This window comes from Cotesia glomerata, linkage group LG8 (assembly GCF_020080835.1).
Source record: "Cotesia glomerata isolate CgM1 linkage group LG8, MPM_Cglom_v2.3, whole genome shotgun sequence".
Taxonomy (NCBI): Eukaryota; Metazoa; Arthropoda; class Insecta; order Hymenoptera; family Braconidae; genus Cotesia; species Cotesia glomerata.
In genome coordinates this window covers 2510724-2525366 of record NC_058165.1, presented here as the reverse complement: position 1 = coordinate 2525366, position 14643 = coordinate 2510724, and the positions used below count along the sequence as shown (strand labels likewise).

Here is a 14643-nt window from a genome sequence, read left to right as displayed (position 1 = left end):
AAATTAATTATTTACAAATATCAACTGATTTGTCATTCATTCATATTCATTTAATATATTTGTATTTTATTATACACAAAAATTTATAAATGTATATATTTAACTATATATACATTTATATACAAATATAGATTTTTAACGATATAATATAACACTTTTTATTATTTTTTTATTCCAACAATCAACGCGTATTATTATTTCTTCATGATTAAGATTAATTATTAGTAACAATTCATTAAGTTCCTTTAAGAGTGTATTTTATTACATATATATATCGCTTCAATATTGAAAAAAATTTTTTTTTACCAAATTATTCATTAAATCAGTCACACATATTTACAACTTAAATTTTTTTTTATAGCAAGACTATATTTTAAAAATTTAATAAATTAAAAATAAATTTTTAAAACATAGTCTAGTTTTTAAAGTTAATTTTCGAACGCTTAGTCAATTGAAGAAATGGCGGGAAAAATTTCAAACTCGAGCGGCGACGCGCCAAACTAATTTAAAGTTCCGACGGCCATTTTGTCGAGTTCCGGCGGCCATTTTGTTGAGTTTCAGCTTTTAACGTTAAAATTCACTTTAAATTACAAATTTATTACAAATAAAATAAACTAACCCAATTTTTTATTTCTTCAATTGACAAAGATTGTTTTAAACTTAAAAATTTTATTCAAAAAAAAGTGGCACGAGATAAAACTGAGCTTAAACAATGATATTGTTAAATCTCGTGGCACTCGGCATATAATATACAATATTTACTATATTTATAGCAAGACACCGGGAATGAGATCGTAAAAATAATTTTTTTTTTGTAATGTACGATTGTATAACTTGATGAATAAAAAAATTTACAACATGGTTAAAATTTTTAATAATTTAATAATTTAAGCTAAAATTTATTGAAATATTTTGTATGAAATGTCTTTTATATGTTTATAAGCTTATAGGTTATTTTTAAATATTAAATTGGTGATTTTTAAAAATTTATATCCGCCATTTTGCGTATCGTTGGTACTCTGGTTCAAGCTCGTCGGTGACGTCATCAAATTCTTCGGGCAATTGGAAGCGATATAGGTTACTTTGAAGTTCTTTTTTCGCTTGAATTTTACTCTCGGGTATTTCTTCGTCAGATACTAAGCCAAAATTTTATTAATTATTGACGAATAATAAAATACGATTTTTTTTTTTTAATTAAAAAATTTTTTTTTTCGCGTTTAATTGAATTATTTAGAATTATCAATAAAAATACTAATGTATATTCTATTAATCAGTCTAAATTCTAGATGATAAAAATTGCACACCTCAAAGCGAAGCGGGCAAATAGAAATAATTTTAAAAAATTCATTTCTTCTTAAAATTTAAATTTTCAACAATTTTATCAATAGATGTTTTAAAAATAAACAAAAAAATGTAAATTAATTACCAATATAATTAAAAACAAAACACAAGTTTTAGAATCTTTAATTTAGTTACGAATGTCAAAAATTGGGAAGAAATATTTGTATCAAAAAAATCCGTCTTATGTATATGGGTGATTCTCCGTAAGGATGTTTTTTACTGTCCCAGGCATTTTTTTATTAGAAAAATTGTTATTTTGTTACTAAAAAAAATTTGTTACGAAAGTAAAAAAACATTTCTATTTGGAGCATTGAAAACTAAAATGAAATAAATTTTGGTTTTTTTGCTATAAATTTGTAAACCACCGAAAGAACAGTCCCTTGGGCTGTCCCATTCCCAAAATTAAAACTTTAAGATTAAAATTTAAGTTATTCGTCAATAATATATAATTTGGTCTATGTTTATAAACTTAATTAGTTAACTAACAATCGTCTTCAATAAAAAGTACCGAAAATTAATTTGTTTCATTAAATTCATTAAACCAAAGTTTGTCCCAGGCATTTTAAGAACAGTCCCCTGCCAGAAGTTCAAAGCCAAAAAAAAATCCAGCGTGTTATTTTACCTTTTGTAAGGTTTATAAGGACCTAACTAGCCTTGAGCTAATAACCATAGGGCTGTTAGCGCTTTATCGGCATTTTATTTAATGTCATGCGTCATTGTGTATTTCAATTTTTTTAAAGTCCTGGTAAATAGATTTTACGAATTTCTTTAAAAGTAAAATATTTTGCAACCACGCACACTAAATACGTTGCAAATTTTTTTTTTTAATTTTCAAATTTACAATAAAATTTTTTTTAATTTCCGAAAATCAAATACAATCATATCGGTTACTTGGATTTTTTAATTTTTTTATTTTATATCTTTTTGTAAATAAAAAAAAATTTTTTTTTTCTTAATAGTCCTATGAACGTAGACTTGGCGCGATTTTTTTTTACAGTGAAACTGTTTTTTTGTTCGGATATTCTATTCTGTGGCCAACTACAACATGTAGATTTTCGTGTGACGGTGCTGCGCGCGCATCATAAAAATTTACACTCATAATTTTTTCATAACGCGCCTAAAGAAGTATAACTTCAAAAAAACAATCCCCGGTGATGTTATATATGGCAAAAGATACACAAATATCGAAAAAGCAAAAATTAATTCGGCTGTTTATTAATTATGATTAAGCCGATTGTAATTTTTTTTCTAATAAAATCAAAAATAATTTGGTCGAACAATTTTATACAGATTTAAGGAAGTTCGAGCGTAACTAATGAGTCAAAATAGTGTTAAAATTTTTTTTTAATTTTAGTTTTCCCAATATTCGTCAAAATTCTTTATTTTAATTTAAAATAATTTAAACAATTTAATAATTGATGATTTTTACTTATTTAAGGAAGTCCTTTCGCTCCAGTTGAGTCATAACAACTGTAGTAGTAAATTTTCAATAAATTAAAATACAAAACCCATAAAAATTCCTAAAATTAAAAAATAAATAGTATATAAGGCATTAATCGTTGAAATTTTAAAAATTAAAAAAAAAAATAGTTAAATACAAAAATTAATTTGACTGTTGTAAATCAGCTGTTAGTTACCTGTCCGTGATTTGGCAACGCTTTATTTCCGTTGTTTACATTTTTATTTGCACAATATAACCTTAACCGTGTTTAACTTTTTGCAGTCAGTGTAAATAAATAAATTAATTAAAAATGTTTAGTCACAAGACCATAACATTCTAATGTCTCATGGCAGGAATGCTAGTATTTTTTAATTATTGTTTTATTTTTCAATTATGAATTATTAAAATTTGTTAACAATAAATTAACTAATAAGTATGCATGAAAAACATAAGCGCGTTAAAGTTTAGTTTGAATTTATTGAATGATCTGAAGCTCGCGCGCTACGCAACGTTGCCAAATCTTTTGACTCCATTTTATTGTAGGTAACTTGAGAATTTTTTGTGATTTTTAAATATTAATTTCTCAATAAATATCTCGGTAACTGATATATTTTATTGCAAAAAAAGAAACCTGAATATTTCGAAAATCTGATTTTTAGTTTTTTTTTACTTCATCTAATCCATGACTGATAGTATAATTCGAGAAATACTGCAAACGTATGATTTTCTCGTAAGACTCTGAACAAATACTAACATTTAAAAATTTTATTTTTTCAAAAATTTGTCCGGTAAAGTATAATTTAAACCTCACTATAAGATAAATAAGGACCTTAACTATTAGAAAAAAATTAAATTTACTTATAATCTAATATTTTTTATTTTACATTGGCGGCGAAAGGACCTCCTTAATAAAGTAAAGTAATAATAGTATTTTTCGTACCTAGGGCAGGAAAATAAGAAATGTCTCAGATTACATGTAATTGTTGACCGAGGCGAAGCCGAGGTCGACAAACATGTGATCTGAGGCTTTCTTATTTCCTGCCCGAGGTGAGAATACTATTTTTTTGCCCTCCGGGCGGAAAGTGGCAACTTTCGTCCCGCTGCGCTAAACAAAGTTGCCGCTTTCCGCCTTCGTCGGACAAAAAAATAGTATACACTCCACGGGAAGTAAATAAGAAAGCCTCAGATCACATGTTTGTTGACCTCGGCTTCGCCTCGGATAACAATTACATGTGATCTGAGACATTTCTTACTTTACTTCCCTAGGTGTGTAATATACTATTTCTCCTTGACGGAGGGGGAAAGCGGCATTTTCATTTAGCGCAGCGGGCGGAAAATTGACGCTTTCCGCCCGGAGGGGAGAAAAATAACTTTTTCTCACCTCCGGGCGGAAAGCGTCAACTTTCGTCCCGCTGCGCTAAACGAAAATGCCGCTTTCCGCCTCCGTCGAGGAGAAAAATAGTATACACACCACGGGCAGTAAATAAGAAAGCCTCAGATCACATGTTTATTGACCTCGGCTTCGCCTCGGACAACAATTACATGTGATCTGAGACATTTCTTATTTTACTGCCCTAGATGTGTAATATACTATTTCTGCCCTCCGGGCGGAAAGTGGCAACTTTCGTCCCGCTGCGCTAAACTAAGTTGCCGCTTTCCGCCTTCGTCGGACAAAAAAATAGTATACACTCCTCGGGAAGTAAATAAGAAAGCCTCAGATCACATGTTTGTTGACCTCGGCTTCGCCTCGGACAACAATTACATGTGATCTGAGACATTTCTTACTTTACTGCCCTAGATGTGTAATATACTATTGGTATTTATTACTTGCCGGAATAAATAAACAGATTTAGCAATAGCTCGCTTGATTATACCCATAACCTGAGACGTGGATGAGTGTGTGAGTTAAACATATCTCTCTCTGCAACTATATTTCTATCCTTTTGTTTTTTCTCAGCTGTTGACGCGATGTTGTCAAATCTTTATTCGAATAAATGGCTGACGATAAACCAGTTACAATCATAAAATTTGACTTTAAATATTTCAAAAATTATATCCGTAATGTATTATTATTAAATTGTTTTTATATTTTGCAATAATCCAAGTTTCTTGTGTATAGTTTTTTATCCGTTAAAGTTAAGAGGTTAATATTGAAAAAAATAATTAAAGTCTCGACAAAACGTTTGTCCGCCATAAGAGCCCTTGTATAAGGAGATAAAATATGTGATTTTTAAAATTTAATATTCAAGTAACTAAACGGTGAATCTTTTTTAAATTTTGCGATTAGGTAAATTACGTATATATTTATAGGTATACTTAATTTCAAAGTTGGAAATTATTTTTTACATTAGATTCGCTCGAACTTCCTTAAGACGTCCTTACAGAGAATCACCCATATATAAGTAACCTTATAATATTAATATTAATAATAATTAATTTGTTAATCACCACTCACTTGATAAAAAAATTAAAAAATTCAATCCTTCAAGATCCAAGGCTATGAATTTGAACAAATATCATCGTCATTATTAGAAACAGGAATGTTAAAAGCCTTTTTTATTTCTTCCAATCTTCTTTCATCATCATTATTATCATTATCATTAACGCCTCCATCTCGAGCAATATCATCAGCCTCATCATTAACAATTTCATCTGTCTTAACACAAACCGAGGAGCACTCAGATTCAATACCAGAGTCCAAACTCCCAGCAAAACCATCCAGATTATCTTCGCAAGTATTAGTCTCTTCAATTCCAGAATCTTGACTATTACGATGAGCAACAGATCTATCAACCGATCTATCAATCAATAAATTTTGTGAAAAAGAAGCTTCCTCATCATTGTTCTCAATTAAATTTGAATTTTGATGATCATCAAAAGATTCACAATGTTCATAAATAATTTCTACTTCTGGATGTAACAAATCATTACTATCATCAACTAATATATTATTATGGTCCTTATCAACCGTAATATCATCTAATAAATTATTTACACTTATATCACACGTTAGATTACTTAATAAATGAGTATCATTATTTATTAAATTAGGATGATTAATACTGATGTTTGTGTTATCACAATTAGTGACGTTTAACGTCATTGGTAACGTTAAATCATTTTTAAGATGATTATTATCCTCAACAGGTACTTTACTGCCTTTAAATGCACAATCTGATGATTCTTTTTTACATTTATCATTAGAATCAATCAGGCCTTCGCGCAAAAACTTTTGGAACCTGTCACCTAGCGCCATCATGCTTGAAACATGACTAAACGGCGAAGTGTTATTATATACCGTAGGTTCAAACGCAGAAGCGGTAAACAGGCTCCCGGGGTTTTGAAAAAGGCTCAAAAGACGATCGAGACTCGATGAAGGGTTAGATGATTGTGATGATTGTGCTCTAGACTCTACTATACTTTGTTCAGTTAACGTAACAGGCCTTGTATCTAATTTTGATTCTCTAGTCGGTAATGTAGAACTAGAATATTCTTTACCATCAGTCGGTACTGCAGAACTATTTTTATATTCGTTAGAATCAGACAAGTCAATTAGCCTTTCGTTACTCTGTGATGATTCTTCAAGTTCTATTTCTAATTCGCTTAATCTTAAGTCATTAGAATCTAACCTTTCTTCAGAAGATTCAGGCCTTAAAGTTTTTATAGATTCTTTAGATTCGGTAAGCCTTACTATAGCTTCGTTAGATTGGGTAGCCATCATAGCTTCTTTAAATTGGGTAGGCATTATAGCTTCTTTAGATTGGGTAAGATTCACTATAGTTTCTTTAGATTGACCCAGATTTACTATAGTTTCTGTAGATTGGGTAGGGATTATATTTTCTTCAGATTGGGTAAGCCTTACTATAGTTTCTTTAGATTGGGTAGGCATTATAGCTTCTTTAGATTGGGTAGGGATTATAGTTTCTCCAGATTGGCCAAGATTTACTATAGTTTCTTTAGATTGGGTATGCATTATAGCTTCTTTAGATTGGATAGGCATTATAGCTTCTTTAGATTGGCCAAGATTTACTATATTGTCTTCAGATTGACCCAGATTTACTATAGTTTCTTTAGATTGGTTCATTTCCACCAAATTTGATTCTATGAATTCATTTAGTACATTGGGCCTTATTAAAGTTTCATCTGGCCTAAATTCGACTGTCGGTAAGGTAGAGTCAGTACAATCTGATAAATTAAGGTTAGATTCTGTTGATAAGGTAGGGATTATTATTTCAGATTTGAAAGTCGGCGTTATTATGTCTGTTTTAAAATTGGGCGTTATTTCAGTGGTAAAGCTAGATTTAATTGTTGTTATGTTTAATTCCGAATCTTCTGTAGATAAATCAGGTACTTTTGTTACCGACTCAAGCCTCATTTCTGATAAATTATCTATTTCTTCTGGAGATAACGTAGGTAAGTTAGATTGAGGTTCAGAATCAATTTTCGAGGGCTCAAAATTCAATTCTAAAGGTTTTTCGACGATAGTGGGCCTGATTTCGGGCCTTACCGACGGTTGGTTAACAAAGACACTGTCAGAATCATCAGAGTCGGTAAATTCGGTCTCGTTTATCTTTAAGGCAGGTGTAACAATAGTAACGCGAAAACGTGACCCATCTGGCGGGAAGAAACAAGTTGATGTGGAGGAGGCTGATGACGGGGAGGAGGAAATAGTGGGAGAGGATGAAAATGACGGTGGTGGTGTGACGGGTGATGATGACGCTGATGAATTAGTAGAACTTAGTGAAGTTTCAGAGACACGTGAAACGACGAAACGATTTCGAGAAGGACTTGGGATCGGGCTTGCCACGGGCGAGGGAATTGGCGAGGGCGCTGGTGAACGCAAACGTCCACCGGTTGTACGTTTCGCCGTTTGCATCGTTGACGTCGATGGTAATGACGATGACGTTTTTGTGGTACCGACGGCAATCACCTCGCTCGTGGTACCCGTTAAAGGAGGTGAACGTGCTGGCAGTGTCTGACAAGTCAACGAGATCTTACGCGAGCTAACGCTTGATACTCTACTCCTGTGTTCCGGGCTTGTTGATTCTGATGTGCTTGAATCTTTGTCGTGCAATTCTTCGTTGCGCTCGCAGTAGCCGCGAATTTCGTTGATTAGTTCTAGGTACTGATCGGCCATTGCCGGCTAAATCAAACAATAAATAATTATTTTTGAATCCTCTTCGTAGAATAGTTATTGAACTTCTAATTAAAATTTGGTCACAGATATTTTGGATAATGAATTATAACTATGTTATTGATGGGCTTAGATCTTCAAAAATAGCAATAATTAAGAAATGATATTGTATTTTGTTTAATAACAACATTTTTAACAATATAAGCTCATCCAGATGTAACGCTCATCAAGACCTTTCATTTGAGTACCCACATCAATTTTTCATATATTTCATATATTTTTCATACATATATATATATATATATATATATATATATATATATATATATATATATATGTATGAAAAATATATGAAAATGCATGTGGGTACTCAAATGAAAGGTCTTGATGAGTGTATTACCCAGATGAGTTTATATCTTTAAAAATGTCAATAATTAAGAAATGGCATTGTATTTTGTTTCCTGATAACATTTTTGACGATATGAACTCATCATGATGTTACGCTTATCGAGATCTTTCATTTAAGTACCCACATCAATTTTTCATATATTTATGTATATTATATATATATATATTTATATATATGTCTATATGTATATATGAAAAATATATCAAAAATACATGTGAGTACTCAAATGAAAGGTCTTAATGAGCGTAACATCGGAATGAGCTTATATCTTCAAAAATGTCAACAGTTAAGATATGACATTGTAATTTGTTCTCTGATAACATTTTTGAGGATGTAAGCTCATCTTGTTGTTACTCTAATCGAGACCTTTCATTTGAGTACCCACATTAATTTTTCATAAATTTTATATATTTATGTATATTATATATATGAATATATGAAAAATATATGAAAAATGCATGTGGGTACTGAAATGAAAGGTCTCGATGAGCGTAACATCAGGATGAGCTTATATCTATAAAAATGTCAATAATTAATGACTTAATGAATTAATTAATGATTAAGTGACCAAATTTAAATTTATTTATATTTTTTAAATATGATTGAAATTTTAAGTTTATTGAGTTTTTGAAACTTACTATTTTACTGATTGCTTTTTCGTCCAAGTCAATCCGAGTTACACTAGTATTCTTCTTTAACGCTAGAGATAAAAAGGTTAAGCCAGTTAATTGGAGATTGTTGTCCCGCAGGTCTATTCGTTCCAGGGTGTCATTCATTTCGATTATTTCAGCTAGTGCGAGAATCCCTTTGGAAATTAGCCCCGTTGATTGGACCCCTAGTTGCAGCAGGGTTTGATTTCGCCGCAACGAGTTTTTACACACCTCCAAAAACTCATCTCCCATGGCGTTTTGACCGATATTTAACGTTTCTAATGTTTTTGAGTGCGTCTGGAATGAGGATTTATTTTTATAAGAACTTTTTTTAAGATTATATTTTAAATTTATTGAATGAAAAAAATTCTAAGCTATTTCTTCTCAATGTAGAAAATACATAATTAAGAAATGACCTTGTATCTTGTGAAATATTGACATTTTTAAAGATATAAGCTCACTTCGACATTACGATCATCAAGACCTTTTATTTGAGTACCCACATCAATTTTTTATATATTTATATATATTATATATATGAATATATGAAAAATATACAAAAATGCATGTGGGTACTCAAATGAAAGCTCTTGATGAATCTAACATTAGGATGGGCTTATATCTTTAAAAATATCAATAAATAAGAAATTACCTTGTATCTTTTCAACCACTGACATTTTTAAAGATATAAGCTCAACCCGATATTACACCCATCGAGACCTTGCATTTAAGTACCCACATCAATTTTTCTTATATTTTATATATTTATATATTTCACAAATATCATATATATAAAATATATAAAAAATGGCATGTGGGTACTCAAATGAAAGGTCTTGATAAATGTAACATCAGGATGAGCTTATATCTTTAAATATATCAATAATTAAGAAATTACCTTGTATCTTTTCAACCACTGACATTTTCAAAGATATAAGCTCACTCCGACATTACACTTATCGAGACCTTTCATTTGAGTACCCACATCAATTTTTCATATATTTATATATATTATATATATATATATATGTAATATATATGTATACATGAAAAATATATCAAAAATGCATGTGGGTACTCAAATGAAAGGTCTTGATGAGTATAACACCAAGATGAGCTTATATCTTTAAAAACTTAAATATTTAAGAAAATACAGTGCAATTTAACAAAAGTCATTATTTTAATTTTGTATAGTTCACAAATCACAGCAGTCACGTAGTGACTGCAAGGTTACTACTAAAAATAAATATTTAATCTTGACCCAACTTTTAAAAATAAAAAAAATTTTTACATACCAATACATCAGAAAAAACATCCGAAGAATCTCGCCCAAAATGATTGTTCCACAAAATTAAAACACCTAGACCACGAGCTTCGTTGTGTTCTTCAATAGCTTGTGCAATTAATCCCTTCAAAATTTCTTTAACCCCACCGTCTTGTAAATTATTATTACTAACATCCAACAATTGTAAGTGGTGATTAATTTTAAGCATTCCTCCCAAAAGAACAGCGTCGCACTTGGCCAAATTATTATCCGCCAAGTGCAATTCCTTTAAACCAGTACAAACTTTTAATGCAGCGGCTAAAATTACAAAAGCGCGTCCAGCTAGACCGCAATTTTCAAGTTTAAGTGTCTGTAGATGAGCCGCAAATTGTAATGGACGTTTTAAGATATTCATGTGCTGTTGGGTAAGGACAATGTCGCGTATGTCCAGCTGCTCTAGACACAAAGTCCTTTTGATCATCAGACCACATGCTAGCCAACCTCGAGCTCCTATGTTGCCATTGTGAGAAATATTAACGTGCTTCGCTGATTCGTAGTACTCAAATATGTCAAATAATGTTTCTGCACTCTCGTCATCTAATCCCGAAGATTCTAAATCTATTTTGATGAATTGCAGCCGCCTGAATATTTCTTCCAAAGGTTCTGAAGTTGCTTTTGTCAATTCTTCATTTTTTAGGGAAAGTTCTGGATGTCGCTCGTTGTTTGACGTTAGATCTAATTTTTCTAGTTGACTTATCACATTTTTTAATGGGATGCTGCCGTGTTTTTCACAGGATTCTTCGTATGCTTTTAATAAACTTTCTAAAGTCACACCGTGCGCTGCAAAAAATAAATATTTGGGTAAGATTATTTTTTATAATAATAATCTTTATTTATTAGCAATTTGTTATTCAATTTTACATTTAAAGAAAATTTTTCAAAAAATTCTCAATCAAGTAAATGTTTTTTTGCCAATACGTATTTTTAACATAGTACTTTAATAGTTGGTTAAAGCTTTTTAATCTATTTTCTAAGCTTTTATTGTCTGGTAATTTATTATAATAGTTGAAGCCTTTGTAAGTTATACATTTTTCTGCTGAATGTGTACGAGTAGATATTACATCGATAGAAGAACAATTTCTCATTTTATATCTGTGCTTATTTTCATTTTTTACAATTTTTTTATACAAACATTCAGGTTTTTTTTTTATTTAATATGACTTTATGTATTAGTATGTATTATTACTATGTACTTTATGTATTATTTATTAATTTATTAAATAATTTTACCTATGTTATGAAATTTGATCTAGAAAATTGAATAAAATTAAATTAGGAGCTAATTTTTAAAAAGGTATCTTTTCATGGTTTAAAAGAGCATTTTTTTGAACTTTAAAATATTAATTACTTCGAGAATTATAAAGGTTTTTTAATAAAAATCAAATTGTAGCTTCATAATCAATAGCCCTTTAAAGGCAAATTAAGAAAGTTTAATAAAAATATTTATAATTGAAGACAACCAGTTTTTTGTCTCGATTAATCAAAAATGAAAAGATACCCTTTTGATACTCAACTTAAATTACAATTTAGAAGAAAATCATGTGTCTCTTCAATTTTAATCAAATTAACGGGTAAATTGATTTAATTAAAATTTAAGATTTAAGAAAATTTTTTATTTATTCAAAGAAAATTTTTTTTTGTCCAATAATTGGGTACTAAGAGAAAAAATGTATTTTTAAAAAAATTTAGTAATTTTATAATAAAAAATAAATTTTTTTTATAGTAAGAAATAAAATTCTTCAGCTAAGAAACGATTGTTTAAAATTTTAAACAAATTTATTTTTTAATACAATTTTGCTCATTTTTTTTTCAAGTCAAATTTATTTTCTCAGTATGTAATGCAAGAAATTCTTAAAACCTGAAATAAGATTAATTTTTTATTAATATTTTCTAAAAAAAATCAACTGTAAATTATAAAATTCTGTTTTGCCAAAGTTTGAAAAATTTTTTATCATTGAAAATAATTTATATTCAAATATAATAACTCTTTAAAAAATTTCAAATTAAGACAAATATTTATTATAGCTTTAACAAAATATGAGTTAAAAATTAAAAATTAAAACATTATTCATATTTTACACTAATTATTTTTAAAAATTTTCTAAGAAAATGACTAATAAATTTTTATTAGAGAGTTTAATTATAATCAAATAGTATAAACTATTAAAAGAAAATTAATCTCAGATACCAATTAGTATCATAGAATCCTATTGTGAAATAATGACTAAAATATCGGTATTTAGGCGAAGAGGCTATGAGCTAATGGCCCACATCTCATTCTATTTAATTTTTTACACTTCAAATTCATTTAAATATTTTAAATTATTCAAAAAAATTATTAATAAGTTAAAATAAAATTTTTAAAATGAATTTAGAGCATTAAAATTAAAAAATTATTTTTTTACGTTTAGTTAAAGCTAAAACAATATTATTATTATCCTAAAATTATCAGATATTCAGAAAGTTTAATTTAATTAATATCCATAAATTATCTGCAATAAAATAAAGAATTTTCTACAGAATTTTTTTTTTTAAAAGCAGTAAAATTTGGCAGAACAGAATTTCCCTCTAATGAATCAGTGTCTGAAAAAATCAAAATAGATTAATAATAAAAAACTAAAAAAAAAAAATAAAAATCATAATACTAAAATTAGCAGCTTGGAATTTTTTAATAAATCAATTATTATAAAAAAAAAATGTTTTTAAAAATTCTTACTCATAATTTTATAAAATTTTTACATGTAGAATGTTTTGATTAATTTTTTTTACTATAATTTAATTATTTAAAAAATTTACAGATGTCTGTTAAATTTTTTACAAATAATTTTTATCAAAATTAATTTAACAGATATTTAATAATTTTTTTAACAAATAAATTATGGCAAAAAAAATTGACATGTAGAAATTTTTAAAAATTAAATTTTTAAAACAAATGTTTATTAAGAAAAAAAAATAAAATAATGGTCAAGACTACTAACTTTAGTACATAATTTTTTATAATTAATTCAGGACAGATTTAGCAATTTGTTAACAAATAAATGGTAGCAAAAAAAAATTAACATATAGAAATTTAAAAAAATAAAGAATGCAATTTTTTTAAAATAATTTGTTAGTTAAAAAAAAAAATAAAAAAATTTTCTAGTACTGCTAACTTAAATATATAACTTTTAATAGAAATAAAATTAACCGATATCTAAAAATTTTGATAATTTTTTTTTATTAAAAAAAAAATAACAAAAAACTTTTTTTTTAAATTTAAATAACAAAATTGAATAACTATAAGTGCAATTTTTAAAAATTATTTTTTAGTTCTAATTTAATGAATAAAGCAAAATCAAAAAATTAAAAATGTCGGCTAACTTTATTATTATTAATTTTCAACCTATTAAAAAAAATTTAGGTCTAGTTAATTAATTAACAAACCTATGAAGTACATTGCAACATAGGTGCGTTAAAATTAGTTTATTGTGAAACAAAATGATTTGTTAGTTGATGAGTCAATGTACCAGGTATTGTATTATATCTAGGGATAGATCTAGAATATATATTTATATTTAAAATATATAATAAATTATGACAAGTAAATATTTTTACCTTGTTCCCATGGATTGGCGGGTTCCAAGTAACCAGTGATCAGACGATCGTCATCGGGAAAACTGACACGTGATGTTTCACCGAGGATATTCAGTGAAAGCTGATCACCACCATCAACATCATCATTGTCATCACCCTTAACATGATTATGATCATCATCATCATCATCAACAGTTGCATTAATAGTTATTAATGCATTAAACTGATCCAAGGTCGTCTGTTGTTTACCGTCATCACCATCACCATCATTATCGTCATCAGAAATTGATTTGTGACGTGATTCTGTTGAATTGATTGTTATTGATTCTGAATTATTTGATATCAAATCACAATCTTGCACTAAACAGGCACTGTCGTTCATTTTTTATTTTTTTTTATTAATTAATTAATTAATTTTAGATATTTTTTTATATTATTAATTTATTTTATTTTTTAAAAACAATTTTTTGAACACCACAAAAACAGTCACTGTTTTATTTACAACATTATTATATTTAAGTGAAGAAAAAAAAAAATAAAAAAAAAAATTTAACTAGCGCGGGAGTTATTTGAGGTAATTAACAATGATTGTTAGTACGTTGTGTGTATTTGTGAAACGGGATTTTATTTTAGCACCCATTTGATTAAGAACTATTCACTGGCTAGTTGGCGAAACACGAGCCGCCATCATTGTTGCTGTCTCTATAACATCATCGTATATATATACATATTTTGTATATATGATGTATTTTCGAGTATTAAAAAGGTCGT

The 14643-nt window shown here is 28.4% G+C and overlaps 1 protein-coding gene and 1 long non-coding RNA gene across 4 annotated transcripts; both read right to left on the bottom strand.

The window, feature by feature from the left end:
• Window positions 1-984: 984 nt before the first annotated feature.
• LOC123270896 (serine-rich adhesin for platelets) lies at window positions 985-14322 on the bottom strand. 3 transcript variants are annotated; one of them, XM_044737055.1, is made up of 6 exons: window positions 13894-14322; window positions 10271-11079; window positions 8964-9272; window positions 6862-7925; window positions 5238-6774; window positions 985-1136 (listed from the first exon to the last, which is right to left on the bottom strand). In XM_044737055.1, the coding sequence occupies exons 1-5, from the start codon at window positions 14252-14254 to the stop codon at window positions 5280-5282; spliced, it is 4038 nt and encodes a 1345-aa protein (XP_044592990.1). In that variant the 5' UTR covers window positions 14255-14322; the 3' UTR covers window positions 985-1136; window positions 5238-5279. The 3 variants fall into 3 exon arrangements, with proteins under 3 accessions (XP_044592990.1, XP_044592991.1, XP_044592989.1); XM_044737056.1 differs by having other exon boundaries at window positions 5238-6690; XM_044737054.1 differs by having other exon boundaries at window positions 5238-7925; window positions 13894-14321.
• Window positions 9613-10039, bottom strand: LOC123270905. The gene is made up of 2 exons (XR_006510717.1): window positions 9942-10039; window positions 9613-9695 (listed from the first exon to the last, which is right to left on the bottom strand). It is a non-coding gene; the product is annotated as an uncharacterized LOC123270905 (long non-coding RNA).
• Window positions 14323-14643: the final 321 nt, after the last annotated feature.

What these genes read in the sequence shown, in the direction of transcription:
- LOC123270896 (XM_044737054.1), bottom strand. Translation starts at nt 14,254, where the DNA reads ATGAACGACAGTGCCTGTTTAGTGCAAGATTGTGATTTGATATCAAAT. An exon ending in CGCCAATCCATGGGAACAAG is followed by an intron (nt 11,080 to 13,893) that starts GTAAAAATATTT and finishes TATTTTTTGCAG; the next exon opens with CGCACGGTGTGACTTTAGAA. An exon ending in ATGTTTTTTCTGATGTATTG is followed by an intron (nt 9,273 to 10,270) that starts GTATGTAAAAAT and finishes TCCTCATTCCAG; the next exon opens with ACGCACTCAAAAACATTAGA.